The sequence below is a fragment of the Lontra canadensis genome, unplaced genomic scaffold, assembly GCF_010015895.1.
Source record: "Lontra canadensis isolate GAN:19392208 unplaced genomic scaffold, GSC_riverotter_1.0 scaffold23, whole genome shotgun sequence".
Taxonomy (NCBI): domain Eukaryota; kingdom Metazoa; phylum Chordata; class Mammalia; order Carnivora; family Mustelidae; genus Lontra; species Lontra canadensis.
Window position 1 is genome coordinate 3,558,034 of NW_022631017.1, and position 19,009 is coordinate 3,577,042.

The window sequence follows — 19,009 nt, forward strand, 5'->3', positions numbered from 1 at the left end:
ATCGCACGCCTGACATGCCCCTCTCCTGAACTGGCCCTGTAGGACGAATATGCCATTCAAAGCTAGATTCCTATTCTGATGATTTTGCCTACAGTCCATTGCAAAAGGTAAAAAGGGCCAAGAAAGGTCCCCAGGCAACTAGTGAAGAGGAAAGACATGTGTATGTCTGTGTACACACATACATATGTACATGTCTCTGTATGTCTGTATTACATATGCACATATATGTGTGTAGGTAAAGACTAAAACCAGATATAAAACCAAACAGAGAAAGATAATGCTTTGGAAAAGAATGAAAGAAAGAAATCCAGACTTCCTCTGGGCAGAGACCCAAAGACAGGCCAGAAGCAGAGCAGTCTTGGGGAAGGATAAAGCGAGGCATTATGTAGATGGATTCTTCTTATCACAATTAGATATTAACTATGCATCTTCTAGTCCAGATAGGAGGAAATTACAAAGGCAAGTTTTTGGAACTCAAGAAATTAATTTTTCTTGGAACACTGCCCCTCTCCATTTTTCTAAAAGCATAATAGAGCCCAAGCATCTTCAGTTAATAAGGGAATTCCTATTGACAAGTCCAGTACCCTTCATGAAGCTGATCTAAGGACACTGCTCACAGGCTAAGAACAGCATGACATACTGACCACCAGCTTTCCATGGGGTCTTCCTGAGCCTTAGTCTTCAAAGCCAGCACAGGCTGAACCCGAATTCTGCTCTTCTTCATAAGGCAGCTGCCAGAGCTGAATGGATGGGCAATTACACATCATTTGTACTATTTTCTCATAAGGACTGTAACCGGTGACCTCCTCTGAAGAGATTTCCAGCTCACAGATGTACACAGCAGCAGCACATTGACTCAGCTATCCTGCCCAAACTCTCTCACAGGAAGAATATGGGACAGAACTTTCTGGAAACTTCAGAAATTAAACAACAGCACCACAAAAGTAAAAGAACAGTACTATCAACAGCCTGTCTTTGAACGCGGTGATTTCTGTTCCTCAGAGATGAGATGCCTACAGGTGAGTAAGACTCTGGTGATCATAAAGCATGAGACCTTGCTTATCTCGCCCACCCTCTACAGCCCACCACCTTTTCACAGTGATGCCCCTGTGGTCACTCTTCCTGGTAATGGTCACTGGGCCTCTCTCGAGTCTCACTTTCCCTCACACTCACAGCCACCACCTGCCGCCCCCCGGCCCCATGCCCACACCAGATCCCACCTTGTTTCACATTAAAAGGAAAGTATTATGCTGGTCAGTGTTGCAGTGTGAGCACAGTGGACTCAGGCCTAGGACAGCCAAACATACACGGCCCAAGCTCAGCAGGCCCAGTTGGCTGAGATCCTCCTCACATTTAAAGGCGTGTTGTTGGCCAAGGGAATAGGGAATCAGACCGAAGGTGGGTGGACACTACTGCACTTCAGTCACCGTAACTGATGAGATGATGATGCTTCTACATGATGCCTGGTCAAGCTGCTTTTTGAGATATTCCTAAAAGTGTTACCTTGAATACCTACTCACATAACTGTAATTTAATCATTAAAAATCATTTCATTGCACTTTAAAGCATAATTCAGATATTCCTAATGCGTCTCTTTTAGGAAAACATCATTCTCTGAGGATTCTAAATAATACCCAGTGGGGAGTAGAAAAAGCAATTAGTCCCTTAAGACACACATCACTTAGACTGTCAGCAATATGGCCGACTTGGTAGGGCTGAGGGAGACCGCCGACTAAAAATGTGGAGCTCGCAGTCGACTATAATGGCTGAAGAAGCTTTCAGTGAGTCATGTCTCGAAGAATCAATTTCTTCCACGTGGAAGATATGTCCTTTACAGAATCGTTTTAAAGCTTTAAGAAGAACTTCATGCATGACTAGTTTGCCAGTGGAGAAGAGTGGCATAAATGAAAGTTGGTAGGTAGAGAAATGGGGGGAAATGGCCATGACAGAAGCATGATTTGGCCTCCCAAGAGTGCACAGTGGTTAAGGAGCATGGTTAAAGTGCCCTGAGACAATGCACATCCAGCTTCTGTTCCTGCATTCACCACCGCCTAGTGGTACATGGGACCTTGGGCAAGGTATCTAAGGCATCTGGCCTCTCAGACCCTCCGCTTTGCATAATAATGCCGCCTACCTCACCAGAGCTGTGGTAAGAAACATACAGACTGACTTCATTACAGCAATGCCAAATACATAATGTGCACTCAGTAAAGGACTGCTCATAATAATTCAATCAAGCAGGTACTAGGGCAAGGATAATAATGGGTCACACTTCCTGAAGAAGTCAATAACCCATTCATTCATTCATCACCAAACCAAACTCTCAAAGTAACAGACACTGTGTAAGACAATGGGGACACAAAGGTAAATAAAACATGGCGCTAAACTTTAAAAGCTCAAAGTCCGATGAAGACACAGATGTGTAAACAGGAAATTGTCACAAAGGGGACGAGGAGTATGGGAGCCTTAGGCTCAGCGTGGGTAGGCTAGAAGAAGCTTGACAAAGATGCTGGCCTCAGATCTGGGTCTTGAAGAAAGAAAGCTCTCTTCTGGGCTATAGCAGCAGCTTCCCGAATGATGTCCCTGTTTCTACCATTGCCCCTTACGATCCATTCTTCACACAGTAAAAAAACTGACTTTTAAAAAGCATATAAATTAGATAACGCCATTCTCTTGCTTCACATCCTTCAAGAGCACCCTACTGCAATCAGAACAAAACCCAAGCTCCTTACTGGGTCCTTGAATTAATCCATTCCCTGCCTGCCTTTCTGGATCATTTCCCATGTCCACTTACACGGAACTTCCTGTCCTCTGAGCCCACCACGGTCAGCCTTTGCATGACTTTTCCATTGCCTGAAATGCTGTTCCTCATGGTCTTCCAAGTTCTTCAAAGAACCCCATCTTAACTTTCTAATCAAAAGTACCTTCTTCCTTCCCTAAGTTGCTCTCTAATGTATTACCCTATTCCATTTCTCAATGCATGGTGTTATTATCTGGAATTATCTTGTATGTATGTTTATTTATCCATTTACAGACTATATCTAGCACAAAAATGTAAGCTCCTTGTCAGTAGAAACTGGGTTCTGTCTTGCCTGGCAGACGGTAAGCACCCAAATTTTTTCTGAATGAATGAATAACAGAAGAGCAGAATGCCCACCCAAAGGTTAGACAAATGTCCCAATCCACCAAACCCAAGGGCCTAAGTCTGCTTTTCATTGCTTGTTTCAGGTATAGCTCACCCACCCACAAGGTACTGAGTATAAAATAGTGATTATCTTTAGTAATATCTCCTAACAGAATATGCCTATGCCCCTGCTATCACAACATTCTGATCCAAAGAAGTAGACATTTATGACAAGACTAGGTGTTTCCTAGCACTCAGAGATAGGTATCAGATGTCTGAAAGATTTAAAAAAAAAAAAAAAAAAAAGGTACAGAGGAAGGAAGCAACTTCCTTAGCAAAGCCATAGGAGGCCCTGGGCTTCAGAGAGAACATCAGCCATTCATGACTGTGACAGAATGACACCATGAGACTAGCACAGGAAAGAAGTCAGCCCACTGCACGGCTGGGACCCTTAGCCCTACGAACTCCGAGAGACACTGTAGAACATGAATATGAAACACTAATGCCTATTACTTCCTCAGTTTATGACTTCTAACTTCATGTCACCCCTTTTCTGTTGGCAAGTGGGAGAACCAGTAGTGACCATACAACCATAATCGTCATCAACAGTCTTGAGCTAAGAGCTTGAGCTATCAAGGGGGCTGAGCCAATGAGAGGTGACAAATATCTTTATCGAAAAGATTCCACGAACTAAAATGCAGAGATGACATCCTTCAAAGAAGTTACAAAATCCATTATAGGTAAGGCTCCTAAGTAGAATTTAAATTTAATCATGCAACTATGTAGATACTACACTGGATGAAACCAAATGGTTTAACTATGTAAGTATTATACTGAAATGTAATTTCTGCCATTGTTGTTCATCATCAGGGAACAAGAGCACCCTGGAACAGGAAATTAGAAACAGCTACTTCCAACAAGGCATGACATCCCAGCCCTTCTTGTATGGATAGCTTCTCATCTAAACATTCATTCAGGGGCACCTGGGTGGCTCAGTCAGTTAAGCGTCTGCCTTCAGCTCAGGTTCTGATCCCAGGGTCCTGGGATGGAGCCCCACGTCAGGCTCCCTGCTCAGTGAGGAGTCTGCGTCTCCCTCTCCCTCTACTTCCCCCTCCAACTCATACTTTCTCTCCCATACTCTCTCTCTCTCAAATAAATAAAATCTTTTTAGAAAATAAAAAAATAAAATAAACTTTCATTCATTCAACATTTTACAAGATGCTACCACTATCCTAGGCACAAACCAAAATAAATCCCTGTAATAAATCCCTCAAAGAATGTGCAATCTAGCAGGGTAAGAAAAAACAAACAAACATGCAGAAGCTGTAAAATAAGGCAATCCCAGCTAAAGCTTAGAGGATGGATAGGCAGCCTGGAGACAGAGAGGCCAGGACTCCCCTAAAGAAGCTAACAGTGAAGGATAGATGGCAACTTCCAGCAGGTTCTACCAGAGGTAGAACAGCCTAAGGAAGGGGGTACAGACAAGACAACGTGTCCTCTGGGAACAACGACATTATTGTCTGGGGACAGGATGTGGCTGTGCAAGGGCTGGAAAGGACGGCTAAATCTTCAATTAGACTTTAACTCAAGGACAGAGCACTTTGCTTCCCCCCGCAGTCCCAACCCATATTATCTAAGACCCAATTCCCTACATGGGGTAGGCTCTAATTCATACTTACTAGATAAATAAGAAAAATAGCCCAGAAAGAAAAAAAAATGAAATCAATTCAACTCACTTGGAAGTTGCTGCTGCAATGGATGTTCTTGGTTCTCCTACTCATCTAAGTCATGGTAGAACCATGTACACCCTTGATTACCAGTAGAACCTTGTATTATGTCACTGACAACACAGGGGCATGGAAACAAAGTGCACATGGCTGGGAGTGGGTAGGTGTGGTGTGCGCATGCGTGCGTGCTTGTGTGAGACAACGAGCAAATCAGGAAGGCTGGAGAAATTTGCTGGGCCCAATACCTTGTGAATGTTAGAAAAATAAGACAACTGATCTAGAAATCAATTATACTGGTGCTGTCATCCCAAATGCAGAGCTAATAATGGCTTAATTCCAGAAAGCTATTGGTACCTAGAAATACGACTGCTTTATATTTTCATTTTTAGAAATACATCCAGCGAATAAGTAAATGTTATTTGTAACTGCTGGTGATGGTGTGGCAGCATGATTTGTATTAGAAAAAACATACTGCACCAAGAATTGAGAGCCCCAATTCTGCCCTGCTACTGAACTTAAGGCAGAACTGCAGACAGGAAGTTTGACCTTCCCGAGTGACCCCACAGGGAGGAGGGTGATAGGCAGCGCTGAGCTCCCCCGTCTGTGAAGATGATCACAACGCTGACCTGCCCCAGCTCTCTCCATGTGTCTTACCCCTGCTCAGAGCATCACTCTGCATTTACACCTGCTGCTAAAAGGTAGATTTCCCTTCACCATGCTCGCCGCCTTCTGCTTCATGAGATCTAAGCTACCTTCACTTTCTAAAATGTCCTCTGGTTCTTTTTGTAATGATGTCATCTTTAAGTCTGGGGTCAAAGCCTTGAGAAAAGCATCTTCTTAAGTGGATCTAGCAACACCTGGTTTTCAAAGGCCATTCTGAAAGTGTTTGTCATTCGCAAAACATAATTGGCAGTTAAGGGTGAGAATATAGGAATCAAACATTTAAAGAACCCAGGGTTTGCCAAATCATAGAACATGTATTTCTCTCATATATATTTTATTAGCCACCATGCGTCCCTTACAAATCACATATAAACACTTTTATATATGTATCCAAATGCTTCCATACACACATATGGTCTAAAGATTACTATAAAGACAAAAGGAGAGCTATTTATGGACCATAATCAAAGATCTAAAGCCCACTACTTTAAATGCAGTAGCACCTATAGCTACAAGCTTCAAAATCACAAGTCGAGTGTGAATTTCACCCCTGCATTTTTATCAAGGACACATGTCTAGTAAAGGCACTAATCTTTTGATTCCTACATATCAACATTTAGAGACTTATTTAGGCTAATACATGGCTCTTCTTCATAGAGCTCTAATGTTCTTCCCTGATGCAGGGCTCTGGTTCTCTTTAGTGCTTACTTTATTTTTATAATTCTGCATTGTTTTTAACTATATATTCAGGCATACCCCTATATTCAGACTAATATACATACACCCACAGAATCCTACTCTAAGTAAACACCCAAGAAGACATATACCTAACATGATCAGGAGAGAAAGAGAGGGAAGTCATTCCATTTATAAACAATTGTGTTTATAAACCATTAAGGACACTCAGCACCTAACTACTATCGACCATAACCTAACCATTAGAATAGATCCATGTTAAGAGTTTACTGTACATTTTGAGTTATTTTCCCTCCATTGTAGTCTACCCCTACCAACAACAGAAACTAGATGACATGACCAGGTGACATCAGTTCTCAATACTTGTGATGGGCAAATTAAGGATCTATGATGACTGACATGCTCCTCTGTCACCATGACCTAAAAGCAACTGTGCTAAATACAAGATCTGCTTTTGCATGAGTTGGGCAGAAAATATATATATATACAGAGAGAGTTGGGAGTCTCAGTGCACCAAATGCGAATGATTAGTCTGTAATGCAACACTGGCATTAATTTTTAAGAAAGGTAGTAAGCAGCTCACTAGAATGTGGTATCAAGACAAATGTCACATTAGGACCCAGAGCTAAATGTGAATCAGCAGCAAACTCTGTCTGCCTGATGAGCTGCTCATTGACCTTGCCTTATACCTACCAATTAAGGCTTCCTGTTAGCCCTGGGCAATCTTCAAACACACTTAATGAAACAGTTATACATGTAAGAAATTTAAGCCCAAATCTGAGACGGTAACACTAATTTTCTAATAGCGAGGGTGTGATGCTCTCCCCTGCGCCCCCGGGGCACGGTCCAGAAACCCGTAGCAAACATTCTCCCGGAGAGTGTAGTTATTACCACCCACCAGTGTGCAGAACGACTGTGCCCCAGGGCACAGCATTATCAGCAACTTCCCCCAAAGTTTATCCCAGAGTTACTGCATACCGGAATTTGTGTTTTATAAATAAATTTTTAAAAAAGGGGGGAGGGCCCGTAAGATCTTCACGTCTTGATTCGTTCATAATAAAGCCATTTCACAGCCCAGGAGTATTGCCGTGAGGACGTCTCGTGTGGTAGCCCCTCACCCCCAGTCTGCCGGAGCGTGTGCCGGTGAAACCTAGGAGTCTGTCTTACCTGTAATCTGACTCTGTCCTTGTGGATTAAAAGGACTTGGTGCAGAGTTCAGGGAGGGCCGTGGGTTCTGAGGCGGGACACCTACTCTCATACTGGGATGAGGAATGCGCCCTAAATCACTGAGGCGGTCAGAGAACAAACTAGGTTTAGAGTCATCAAGCTTCTGTCTGTGCCCTGGAAACAGCAAATCATAAAATAAAAGCATATTAATTAGCTGAACAATCGACCATACTAAATAGATATGTGAACATACATACTGGGGGTTTACAAGCCAAGGGGTCATCAATACTGATATCTACAATGAAATGTCTCTATAATGCCTTCCGTTTCAAGCAGCTTTATAAGCATCATCTGGTGGCAAGCGTTCCTACTCCTGGTCTACAAATGGAGAGCTGAGGGTCCCAGAGGGTGACTTGGAGTCGAGCGTCAGCAGCGAGGGCCTGACGCTGGAACTCAGGAGAGACTCTCTGCATGACTCCCCTGACCCTCTTGGTGACGGTGGGGAAGGTGGTTGTGGACTGGGGTGTGTTTACTTGTTTCATGAAGGAACTTCCTTGTAGTTCAGAGAGTCTGTGCATGTTGCACATCCTCTCCCAAAACTGGGGCAGAAACAAAGACAAACACATTTGTCAAAGGGCAATTTCCAAGATGACCATACACGACTTTTCTTTTTTTATGTTACAACTATACCTCACCATGACTCTTCTCTGAAAAATTAAAACTCAAACCTAGAACCCCTTTAAGAGGAACAAATGGAAGTAGAGGCAAGGAAACTCAAATTCACAAGAGGAATCTGGATATTTTGTGAGACCCCAAAATGTAAAAACATATGATAAACTATGCTAAATCACAGAATGCTTTTCGACTTCAAATCTAGTACTATGATTCTGTATAAGAAACTGAAAAATACCCTTTGGGTTACCATGTGAATGTGAAAAGCCATCATTTTAAAAAAAATTAAAAATAAATAAATAAATAAATAAATAAAGCTTTGTCTCTCTTCTGGTTTGTTCAAGTCTAAAATCTAAGGAAATTCTAGATATTAAAGAAATACGCAAATTAATATAACTAAGGTTCTAAGCCTTCTTAAAAATCATGAACTCCTTCTCAGCAAGTCTTGGTGCAAGTATAACAGAAAACCTCAGAATCTTGGTGCTACGTAAGTTCAGTGCACATCTGTGGAGTGGCCCAGTAGTGGACAAGCACGATAACACCTCATACATGAATGGAAATACACTATAGATTCCTTCTTCCATATTCAGTGCCAGAAGGAGGCCCTAGTATGTTACCCCGATATACTGTAACTGAAACTGGAGCTGATTCAAAGAAGAGCCATTAAGGGGCGGCTGGGTGGTCCAGTGAGTTAAGCCTCTGACTCTTGACTTTGGCTCAAGTCATGATCTCAGGGTCATCAGATGGAGCCCCACATTGGGCTCTGTGCTGGGCAGGGAGTCTACTTGAGACTCCCTCTTTCCCCCTCCCTCTACCCCTCCCCCCACCCCTCACTCATGCTCCTTCTCTCTCTCTCTCTCTCTCTAAAAAAAAGGAAAAAAGGGGAAAAAAAGAGCCATTAAGATAATGACTGGAATCAGAATCTGCTCTTTGTGAAGAAAAACTGAGGGAATCAGGTTTATTATCCATAACAAAAAAAAACCCAGAAGGAGGATTGTTAAGAGCCTTCAAGACTGAGGGCAACAGGAACACCTCATCTTCCTCTTGATAGAGGACAAGAGGAATCTATGAGGAGAGGGTTAAGGTGAACATGAGAATTTCCCATCTATAAGCTGTCTTCATAAGACAAATTCCTTATTTTATTTGCCCCAAAATGTATTTTCCTATCTCCTTTTTCATTGCCTACCCAGCCCAAAGAAAACAGACAGGAAGCCAAGGCTTGGTAATATGAGTGTAGCTGTCTCTGCAGCCAAACATGTTCCAAATAGGCCCATTAACTGAAATGCACCCACCACCCTATTTCCTGCCAGCGTCAGTTTGGGGCATCTGCCGGAACGAGGGACGAAGGCCAGGAGAAAAAGTGATCAGGGAAAGTCATTGTTTTTTATGCTGTTTTCCCTGTTGTTTAGGACTCCTTATCCAGATTATGAATAGATTTTAGAACTCTACAGGGCCTTTAGAGATTACCCCAAACAGCCCCCAGACCCCAGCGAGCAAGGTGCCCACAAACAAAGTCACTATGGCCTGTGGAGGTCAAACAACTAGCCTGTGGTCTTCATCCATTGGCCAGCCCAGCCTGGATGGTATACAGTTCCTGTCCTATCTGACCGAGCTTCCCACTCATCACGAGGCAGCATCAATGCTGGTGTTCTTGCTTTATCTTCCCCCCCTCACGGCTGCCATGGAAGACAGACAATCTCCCCCACCGACACACAGACCCACCTAAGAACTAAGCCCAGAGTGGTGCCAAGGCCGGTATTTCAATGCAAGCTGAAGCAACAGTGAGGATTCCATGACAAAGGTAATAGCTCACCCATTACCCTACACAAACTCCCATCAGTGCATCTTGCTCCATCTAACCAGCTTCACAATTAAGGAATTATATAGTACTTCTCACAGTTAGATCCATGGATTCTGTTACACACACACACACACGAAAGTACTGGTGTGGTGTTGCTACACTATAAACGTTAACAGAAGAGCTTATGGAATTGTCCCTGGAAGTTATTTTTTTTAATAGGGCCGTATTTTTGGAATGGCAAATTCCCTGAGGGCTAAGGAGAGGGCTACAAGGTCTTGCACGGTTCCTTTAAACACTGGGACTTTATGTGGGCTACGGGTCACAAGAAAACTTCAGAAAGTCTCGCCTCTGCTCTCTACAGCCTTTTCCCTGGGTTTTCATGGAGACCATATGAGATATGAGCTCGGCGTGTGGATGGGTGAGTCCACTTCTTATTTCCTCTGAGCCCAGGGCTTCAGGAAAGCCACAAGAGGCTGTAGGCGAGGTTAAAGGACCTGAAGCAGCACTGAGAAGTACGAAAAATGGAAAAGCAGGTGAAATTTTAAAAGCTTCAATGACCTTACGGAAATTACCTTCAAACGCAAGCTACCGAGTATCTCCAGACACCTGGCATGATCCAGGAGATATCATTCTGTGGCTGCATGCACCAAACAAAAGTATGCATTTCTCCTTGTAGATGTCTGCCCCTTCAGAGCCACCACCACAACCACAACAAAATTCTTACAGCACAAGGAAGAACAAAAGCCGAACAGGCTCTTCATCTTTCAACCATGACAAACACCGCTACCGCTAAACCACATCAGGGCTAGCACGTGAATAACGGGCTGGAAGAAGACGCCCTCCAACCCTCCACACTCAAGGAGTCCTGTAAGAAATCGAGAGCATGGAAGACTAGGGCACACTGAATTAAATCAAAGACAGGGGACTCTGCCGCAGTACAGGGAGAACTAAACGTCAGCCAGAGGGCCAAAGAGGGCATCTTCCAAACAGGAGGAAGGTATAAAGAATGGGAAACTTTCTCCCTTGGGCAATGGTTCTTCCACCCCAGCTGGGTAAGAAAATCCTCCAGCGAGCTTTGTAAAATATAATTTCCCTGAAGGGCACTCATTTAAGCAAATGCTTAATTGCTCGCTTGATTTCTGAAGAAGCCCTCACTCTAACTCTTCAGCATTGTTGCAAGTCATTTAGAATCAGAGCACTGAAAAGGACAATAAAAATCATTTATACTGCACTTCAGACCACTGTACTTCTTTTATGAATAAGGACCCTGAATCCCTGAGAGGAGAAGTGACTTGCCCAAAATCACACAGTTGGTGGCAGGACTAGAACTCAAGGTTTCTGGTTGCTGGTCCCAGGCTCTTTTCCCTCCCACTGCCAACCAGCTTATTTCAGAGTATAACACTGCAGCATCAGGAGAAATCATGGTCAAAAGTGAATTTAAAATGGCAAAAAAAAAAAAAAAAGTAATTTTCAGAAACAATTTCTTTCAAAAAGTCGAGTGTATTTGGCTGAATATGACTTTTGTTGCAATAAACTCAGGGGCAGGAGAAGAACTCATGATCCAAAAGTCACAGCATTCGCACATCCTTAGAGCAAAGACGCTTGAGGAACAGTTAGGTCCCTAAGCAAGAGTGCCGCTGATTATCTCCTCCCTCCCCCCACCCCTGAAGCCCTGGTAGTGAAAGGGGCCCAAACTCACAAAAGCTAGTTGGGAATACTGCCATTAGGATTGCTGCTTAAAAGATCACACATCTGAAAGGGGTTACGTGAAGACCTGGAAACTGTGCTGCATGAACTATGAAAACAAACTTGCGTCTGGGATGGGACTCATTTTGCCCATTTTTATAAAAGTCGACTGAGAACTGGAAATCTGTGAGGGCCCCCAGGCAGACCGTCATACTTTATGCCCTGTACTCACAGCTGATCAGCTATCTTCCCCCAAAAGGAAGGACAGACTCCTGAAGGACACCCAAAAGTGCCTCCAAAAGACTGCACCTTTCAAACACAAGGCCACCTCAACAAGGCACCACGTCACACCAGGCCCGCTCTCATGGGGTGCAGGCGGGTCATTTCATGGATCACCAGGGCATGATGTTGGGCATCTCGCCTTTTTACACTGGTATTCTAAGTCGATTTTAAGTTCTAATTTCTCTTATTGGATATCTACTTTCATTCTAGGTATCATGATAACATCATAAAAGAAATAAGTCAAGGGGTGCCTGGATGGCTCAGTCAGTTAAACAGCTGCCTTCAGCTCAGGTGATGATCCCAGGGTGCTAGGATCGAGCCCCACATTGGGCTTCCTGCTCAGTGGGGAGCCTGCTTCTCCCTCTCCTTCTGCCTGCTGCTCCCCTACTTGTGTTCTCTATCTCTCTGTCAAATAAATAAATAAAATCTTGAAAGAAAGAAAGAGAGAAAGAAGGCAAAAAAGGCAGATGTGCAAGGGACCCTCAGTCAGGAAGCAGGACCACATCTACATCTGGATCGCTTAGTCCAGCCCACGTGTGCGTGTGCGGGGCATCTGCCCATGTGCGAGTCTCCCCAGGCACTGCAAGGAGGAGGAGAGAGACTTCTTCAAGATAACGTCCTTCTCGAGACAAACCATAAGAGACTCTTAATCTCACAAAACAAACTGAGGGTTGCGGGGGGGGGGGGTGCAGTGGAGGAGAGGGTAGGAGAGGGTGGTTGGGTTATGGACATTGGGGAGGGTATGTGCTATGGTAAGTGCTGTGAAATGTGTATGCCTGATGATTCACAGACTTGTACCCCTGGGGCTAATAATACGTTATATGTTAATAAAAAATTAAAAATTTAAAAAAAAAGATAATGTCCTTCTCCTCCAGCAGTTCACTGCTTGGTAGGGAAGAAAGACAAACCATTAAGTATAACTCAAGAAGGTTGTGATGAAGACAATCACGAAAATGCTTATGTTTGGGGATCCACTGAGGAAATATGAGTACAGACTACTTTAAAATATTAAGGAAGTGGTGCTTTTTGTGACTACGTAAGAATATACCCTTATTTTTTAGAAGAGCTAACCAATATATACAGGGGTTAAGTGTCTTGATGACTGGTATTTGCTTTAAAACCTTTCAGCAGAATATCAGATGAAGTAAATATGGAAAAATGTTATTAGTTATAAGGTGATGGGTATATGGGATTTTATTAAATATAATATCTTAATATGTTTGAAATTTTTCATAATTAAAGAAAAACTTCAAAGTAAATGGTTCTGGGAAGAACAGGAGAGCCAATGGTATTGACTAAAAGGAAAGAAGAAGCTCTCACTGATGAGATCATTGTGTCCTAGGTCAAGTAGGATTTTGATAAGCCGACTCAGAATGGAGGAAAGCTCCCTGGAGGACGAATGACAGAAACACAATAATAAAGATCTTGTGAGAGAAGATAGTGTGGAACACAGAGGTGATAACAATCTCAACAGAAGCACGCTATTCTTCAAATTGTTTGATGCCTCTAGTTTCTCAACCGTGCTTTAGTTCTCTTCAACTCTGCAATCTGGATGGGAACCTATCCTTTTAAGACAGATCTCTGTATCCCCTAACGAAACGGTCCTTTGGCAGGCCAAGAGCCTCCTCCGCCAGGTACTCAGGCTCCCCCTGGAGGACGGGGCGACCGGGGAGGTATTAGCTAATTTTGCTGTCAGCAAGTGTGCGAGAGGAGGAGACCTGGTCCTGTACTCGAGGGCTCAAACCCCAGGAGATGCCCACTTCAGATGTTCTGACCATGATCCTTGGAGTAAAACAACAAGAGAGCAACAGAGCTGGGACTCCGCAGCAGGTCTGGAAAACGAACAAAAACAAAGCCGTGGTTCCAATCTCTCTACCCTGAAAGTGACCCATGAAGGAGAGTGTGCAGGGAGGGGCATAGGAACAGGGTGACGAATTTTCAAGTCCTAGTTCTATTCCAAATGAAATTACTTGGAATTCTACTACTAAGGAGGAGCCTTCGTTCATCTCAGTGAACTCGGATTACATGGTTTCCAGCAAAAGCAACGTGACATGGTCGAGGTTACACAGACTCAAGGGAGGTTTTAGGGGAGCTGTGCGAAGTTGGGATCCAAATACTTTGTAACCATCGAGGCTCCAGATGGAAAACCCTGATTTTCTGCATTCCTATGTACATGTAAAAATGGAAATACTACTAAGAAAAGTGAAACTCCTCTCTGTTTACATTCAGATGACTACATTTCACTGGTGGTTTGTCACAGTCTAAAAAGCAAAGGCCTATATTCTTATGACACTTGTAATGTCTCATTAAGCCCTCTGCCTCTCCCTGGCACACCCCTGCCCCCAGTACAAACAGTTCCAACCAGCTTCTCCTCGAATTTCCTTATTTCTGTTAATATCACCACTTTCTAGTCTCCGAGGCTCAAAATCCAGCCCAGGTATACCATTGCCGCCTCCCTTTCCTGGACCCCAGCATCTGGGTAAGGCCATTCCTAGTTTCTGCAAGAAGGGGCCCCCACTTTCCAGTCCCACCAGAACCACTCCTAACCTCTCACTTGTGGCTAATCCACCAGAGAAGCAGGCTGGAGTAAACAAAAGGACACCCACAAGTTGTATGGCCGACCATGGGAAGAGATTTAATGGAAATCTCTGGACCTGCTGAAAATTTCCAAAATTTCTAACGTCTTTCAGTCCCTACAACCTAACATGATTCACCTGCTCAAAACCTCTCAACTGTCTAACACTGTCTATTGAATTAAACAGAGTTCCCTGAGCCCGGCAGGGAAAGCAAAGAATTGGAAAGACTTGGAAAATAGATTCTGAACACACGTCATCACTCTCGTTTCCGATGGCTACAACTGTACTTCTCCCCACCTAGGCTCTACTCACACTGGACTATCCATGGCTCTTCAAAGAGCCACCATTCCTTTCCCCAAACTGTCTCCCCCAGCTCAGAATACCCTCACCCCATCATCTCCATTTGGCCATCACACTGTTCTGGTCTTTTCTGTCTCTAGGGCTTCCATGCTCCCTCTGGTTTCCATGTCAGCAAGCCGAAAACAGCTATGACTGTTTTTTGTCTACTACATGTGGTTATACTTAAGTGTAGTAGGCATTCAGTAAGCATTAACTGACTCTGAATTGATACAAAATATTTATACAAAATTTCAAACCCTATTATCTTGGAGTCTTCTGGACTTGACTAGAGACCCCTTGAGGATGGGTGTCATGTCCCATGTCTAGCACCTAACTTGGGGCCTCGGTACAAAGAAGGCCCACAACAAACGCTTACTGAATTAATAAATAAGAACACTGGTAAATTTAGAATTACCTCTCCTTTTATCCAGTAAAAGAAAGGAGAGGGGGGAAAAAAAAAGAGCTAGTCATTGGGAAACATTTCCCACAGTAAAATTGATGAGTCTATAATCTTTGCTGGGAAAGGCTGCTGAGTCATCTTTTTGCTAAGAGTATGCTGTCTGGTTCAGGTCAAAAACTATTTCTGGACTAGAACAGTAAAGCGAACTAAGAAATTGCCTTCATGCTTCAGAAGCCTCTAGCCCCTCTGAGCCACTAGGAGTGAGCGGCCAAGTGACAGAACATGTGTATGGGAGCCCCAGAGCTCACAAAAGACAGCTCGTGAGAGGAGACAGCCCTAGAGCCATGTTAGTGTGTGGCTTCAGACAGAGGACCACAGATCATAAACAAATCTCCTTCCAGGAGATTCTTCTCTGATGGCATTTCAAAAATGAACTAACAGAGCTTCTCTCTAAGGGCCCTTCTTAATATATAAACCAATTTCTGAAGGAAAAAAAAAAAACTCCTAATCACTTCCACATAGCTTCAAGAGCTCCCTTTTAGCCCTTGAACAGAGTCAGGCATGTAGAATTCAAAGTTTAACAAGGAAGAGGAGAGGAAGAACAATTTCACCCAAGAGAGGACTGAAGCCTTCCAGTCTCTTGGGTAAAAACATAATTATGGGAAGAAAAAACATAATCTACTCAAGAGACATAATTACATAGTTAAGCCATAGACTCCATAGAAATATTCTAGGAACTCCAGTTCATAGAAAAAAAATGTTAAAAACTGAATTTGCTTTCTTTTAATAACGAAAGGCGCCAGTTTAGATCAGTGAGTAAAAAGTTCACTCTCCCAAACTTATTTTTTAAATGCAACTGGATGCATGAGAGAGATCACTGAAGGACAGCCTTTTTCAAAATCTAGGCTCCTAAAGGCTCAAGAATTCAAGATCTTTCAATAAATATACTAATGAAAGAACTGTGAAATATTAACATGCATGTATAGTAACTGTGAGTTCCTTTATAAAACTTTTGGATTTCAGGCTGTGGCAAATCATGATCATCAAAGACTGAAGGGGAGATCAGGCTCTGCCGGTATCAGTCACACATCAGGGGATAGCTTCTAAAAAACATATGCTTAGAGTGTAATCCTTTTTCTTGAAATAATGGACTCAAAAAGCTTGAGACATCTAAAGAAAAAGAAACTCACGGGAGGCAAGAAGGGAAAAAAAAGGCTTAACAAAATTTAAAGAAAGACCAGATGAAAGTATAATGGAAACACACAAGGGGAGATGTAATAGTTTTTGCAAGCAGGGGGAAAAAAAGAGCTCCCAGAGAACCTGGCTGACTTCGTCGTAGCCCCGCTTCCAGGTCCTAAAACATCCCTATCTCCTTGGCCCCTCTACCTCCAGATTCTCTGGCCCTGAACAGTTCCCTTCCTGCTCTCCCTGACTTCTTCCCCCCTGTCATTTCCAAGGGATGCTCTTTCCTCTTTATTCCCATTTCAAAGCAAGATTACATGAATGAGACTTTTTCAGAGCTGGGAGAGAATAGGGATTTCTAGACCATATTCTTCGTTCTAGAAAAGTAACAGATATCCAGAAAATGTCCTGTGACTTGTTTGAAATCGTGGAGGTAGGCAGTGACACTGGAAGCCAGTCCCCTGACAGGCATCAGCCCTCCTTTTCATACAAGGAAAGGAAAGGAGAGGGGGTAAAGGCTGAAAAAAAGAGACCCAGAAGAACAGAATAAGAAAAAGCAGAGAAGGAGCACCTGGGTGGCTCAGTTGTTAAGCACTGGCCTTTGGTTCAGGTTATGAACCCAGCATCCTGGGATGGAGCCCCGCATCAGGCTCCCTGCTCAGCAGGAAGACTGCTTCTCCCTCTCCCATCCCCCTTGCTTGTGTTCCCTCTCTCGCTGTCAAATAAATAAATAAAAATTGATAAAAGGAAAAAGAAAGAAAGAAAAAGCTGAGAAGCTTACTTCTGATAATTCATTACATTATACCTGATCTTTCCAACTCCGTTTTATCACCATGCCTCCTGTCCTCTGACTAATCACAACCCAACATCCACAACCATCCTGGGCCATCTGAAACTGCATCTCTCCCTTCAGTTTCTGGGAAATGAACAAAAGATCTCTTTCTCTATGTTTACGCTTAGCCCCCCCACCCCAAACTCAATAAAACTTGTTTTACTTCTGAAAACATTTCCTTTGCCTTCTTTTACTCTAAGATACTTCACACACCCATCAGTTTTGCACCACTAGCATTTGTAGAGACCTCACTGAGAGATGTAAAGATTTTTTTAATGGTAACGTTTTAAGCAATGGAAATGGTAGTTTCCATAGCCGAACAAAAAGCATCACTGTTTATTTGCCAATAATCCGGCTAAACATGGATGGCATTATTCTTCAAAGAGGCCAGTGACAACCAGCCTACAGACCATCACGCAATTCCTGGATCCTGACTGACTGTCCTTAGCATGCGATCGTCCCTCTTTCTCTTTCATTATTATGGTTCTGGACATATGTTATGTAACCTTATATGTGTCTGAAGCAGAGAAAGAAAACGGTACGTAAAAGTAACTGAAAAGTGTGAAGGGCTCGTCTCTCAACACACGCCAAAACCGAAGGAGAACATCGTTTTCCATTTTCCCAGCTCCGGAACAGGAAGAAAATGTTAAAAAGTAATAACCCGAGAAAAATTCAGCCAGCTCCCACAGCCCCGTCTTGCTGTGCTGAATGGCAGTGAAGATCATAGAGGAAATAAAAAGAAAAAGACAGAAAAAGAAAGGGCGGGGGGCGGGGGGAGGGATTTTCTTGCTTCAACTGGACCCAGTCCAGCTGGCAAGAAGAGGTGGTTTTCTTAACGCTTGCAAAACCTGATTACTTTTTTTAAAGGAATGAAGAAGAAGGAGATGTAAACACGGCCATTAAACCAGATTTAAGGTACTTAGCTTTAATCTAGTCTAAGACCTCTCTGATTGTCTGCTGTTCTGCAGTTCTCGGCTCACTAGACATTAATATGGGCAAGTCAGGGTCTTCTGAGCAGCGACAGCTGTCAGCGGAGCTCTGTGGTTACCCTCTCAGGTCAGGCATGGAAGGAACGGTGGCTTAAGCAATAATGGAAGGATGTCTGTTGTGTGCCGTGTCTGTCAGAAGTCTGTTTTACTACATTAAAGGGCTATTGTGTTTATATCTACACAACGGGACTTAAACAGATTGTTTAAACACGATTAAACAGGAGATGTCTTTGAAACAAGCCCCCTAACAAAATTCAGATGGGTAAGGAACTGAAAAATGCCATTGACTATATACATATATATTTTTAAAAAGATTATTTCTAAGTTACAAGGGAAACATGATATAAACTCCAAAAAGAAACAGTGAAGGAGTTAAATGCAAAGGACGCCCCTCCTACCTCAGCACCGTTTCCCAATGGCATAGCGTTCACCCACCTGTCCGCCCACCCCTCCTTAAGGCTCCCGCACCACTTACTAGAGTCTTGATAGACAGATAATTGCTTTCCTCACCCGAGGGACATGAAAGGAGTCTATTGTGTTAATCCTGGTATTCTTCTCTTCTGTGAACTCTGAATAAGGAACTGAGAACTCTACCTCTTCATTCCAAAACTCCTGGAGTTCACTCACACTCAGGTCTGCTAAAGTGTTCTTACATTCCAGGCTGTCACGGAAGGTGCCAAGTATTTTGAGTAGGATCAAGTTATTGTTATACAAAAGGGAATCGAAAGGACTGCTGAATGGAGTTGAGAGATAGCAAGTTTTAACCTTTTTTCTCAGACACAGATGAGAAAAATGCATTCTTTTCAATCCAAAGGAAGTGGGTTGGTGCCCATTTCCAGGCTTTCTCACACCCCTCCCTCAAGGGAAGAACAC

The 19,009-nt window shown here is 43.3% G+C and overlaps 1 protein-coding gene across 7 annotated transcripts in view; it reads right to left on the reverse strand.

Moving 5' to 3' along the window:
• The window catches only part of RUNX2 (RUNX family transcription factor 2), a 225,351-nt gene that overhangs the window by 151,984 nt on the left and 54,358 nt on the right, over positions 1-19,009 (reverse strand). For 6 of the 7 annotated variants that reach the window (XM_032862024.1, XM_032862028.1, XM_032862022.1 and 3 more), the window contains exon 4: positions 7,378-7,551. The exons of the other annotated variant lie outside the window; for it this stretch is intronic. In XM_032862024.1, coding sequence (XP_032717915.1) covers positions 7,378-7,551 — 174 coding nt within the window. The remainder of the gene's footprint in view (positions 1-7,377; positions 7,552-19,009) is intronic. 7 annotated transcript variants of the gene reach the window in all.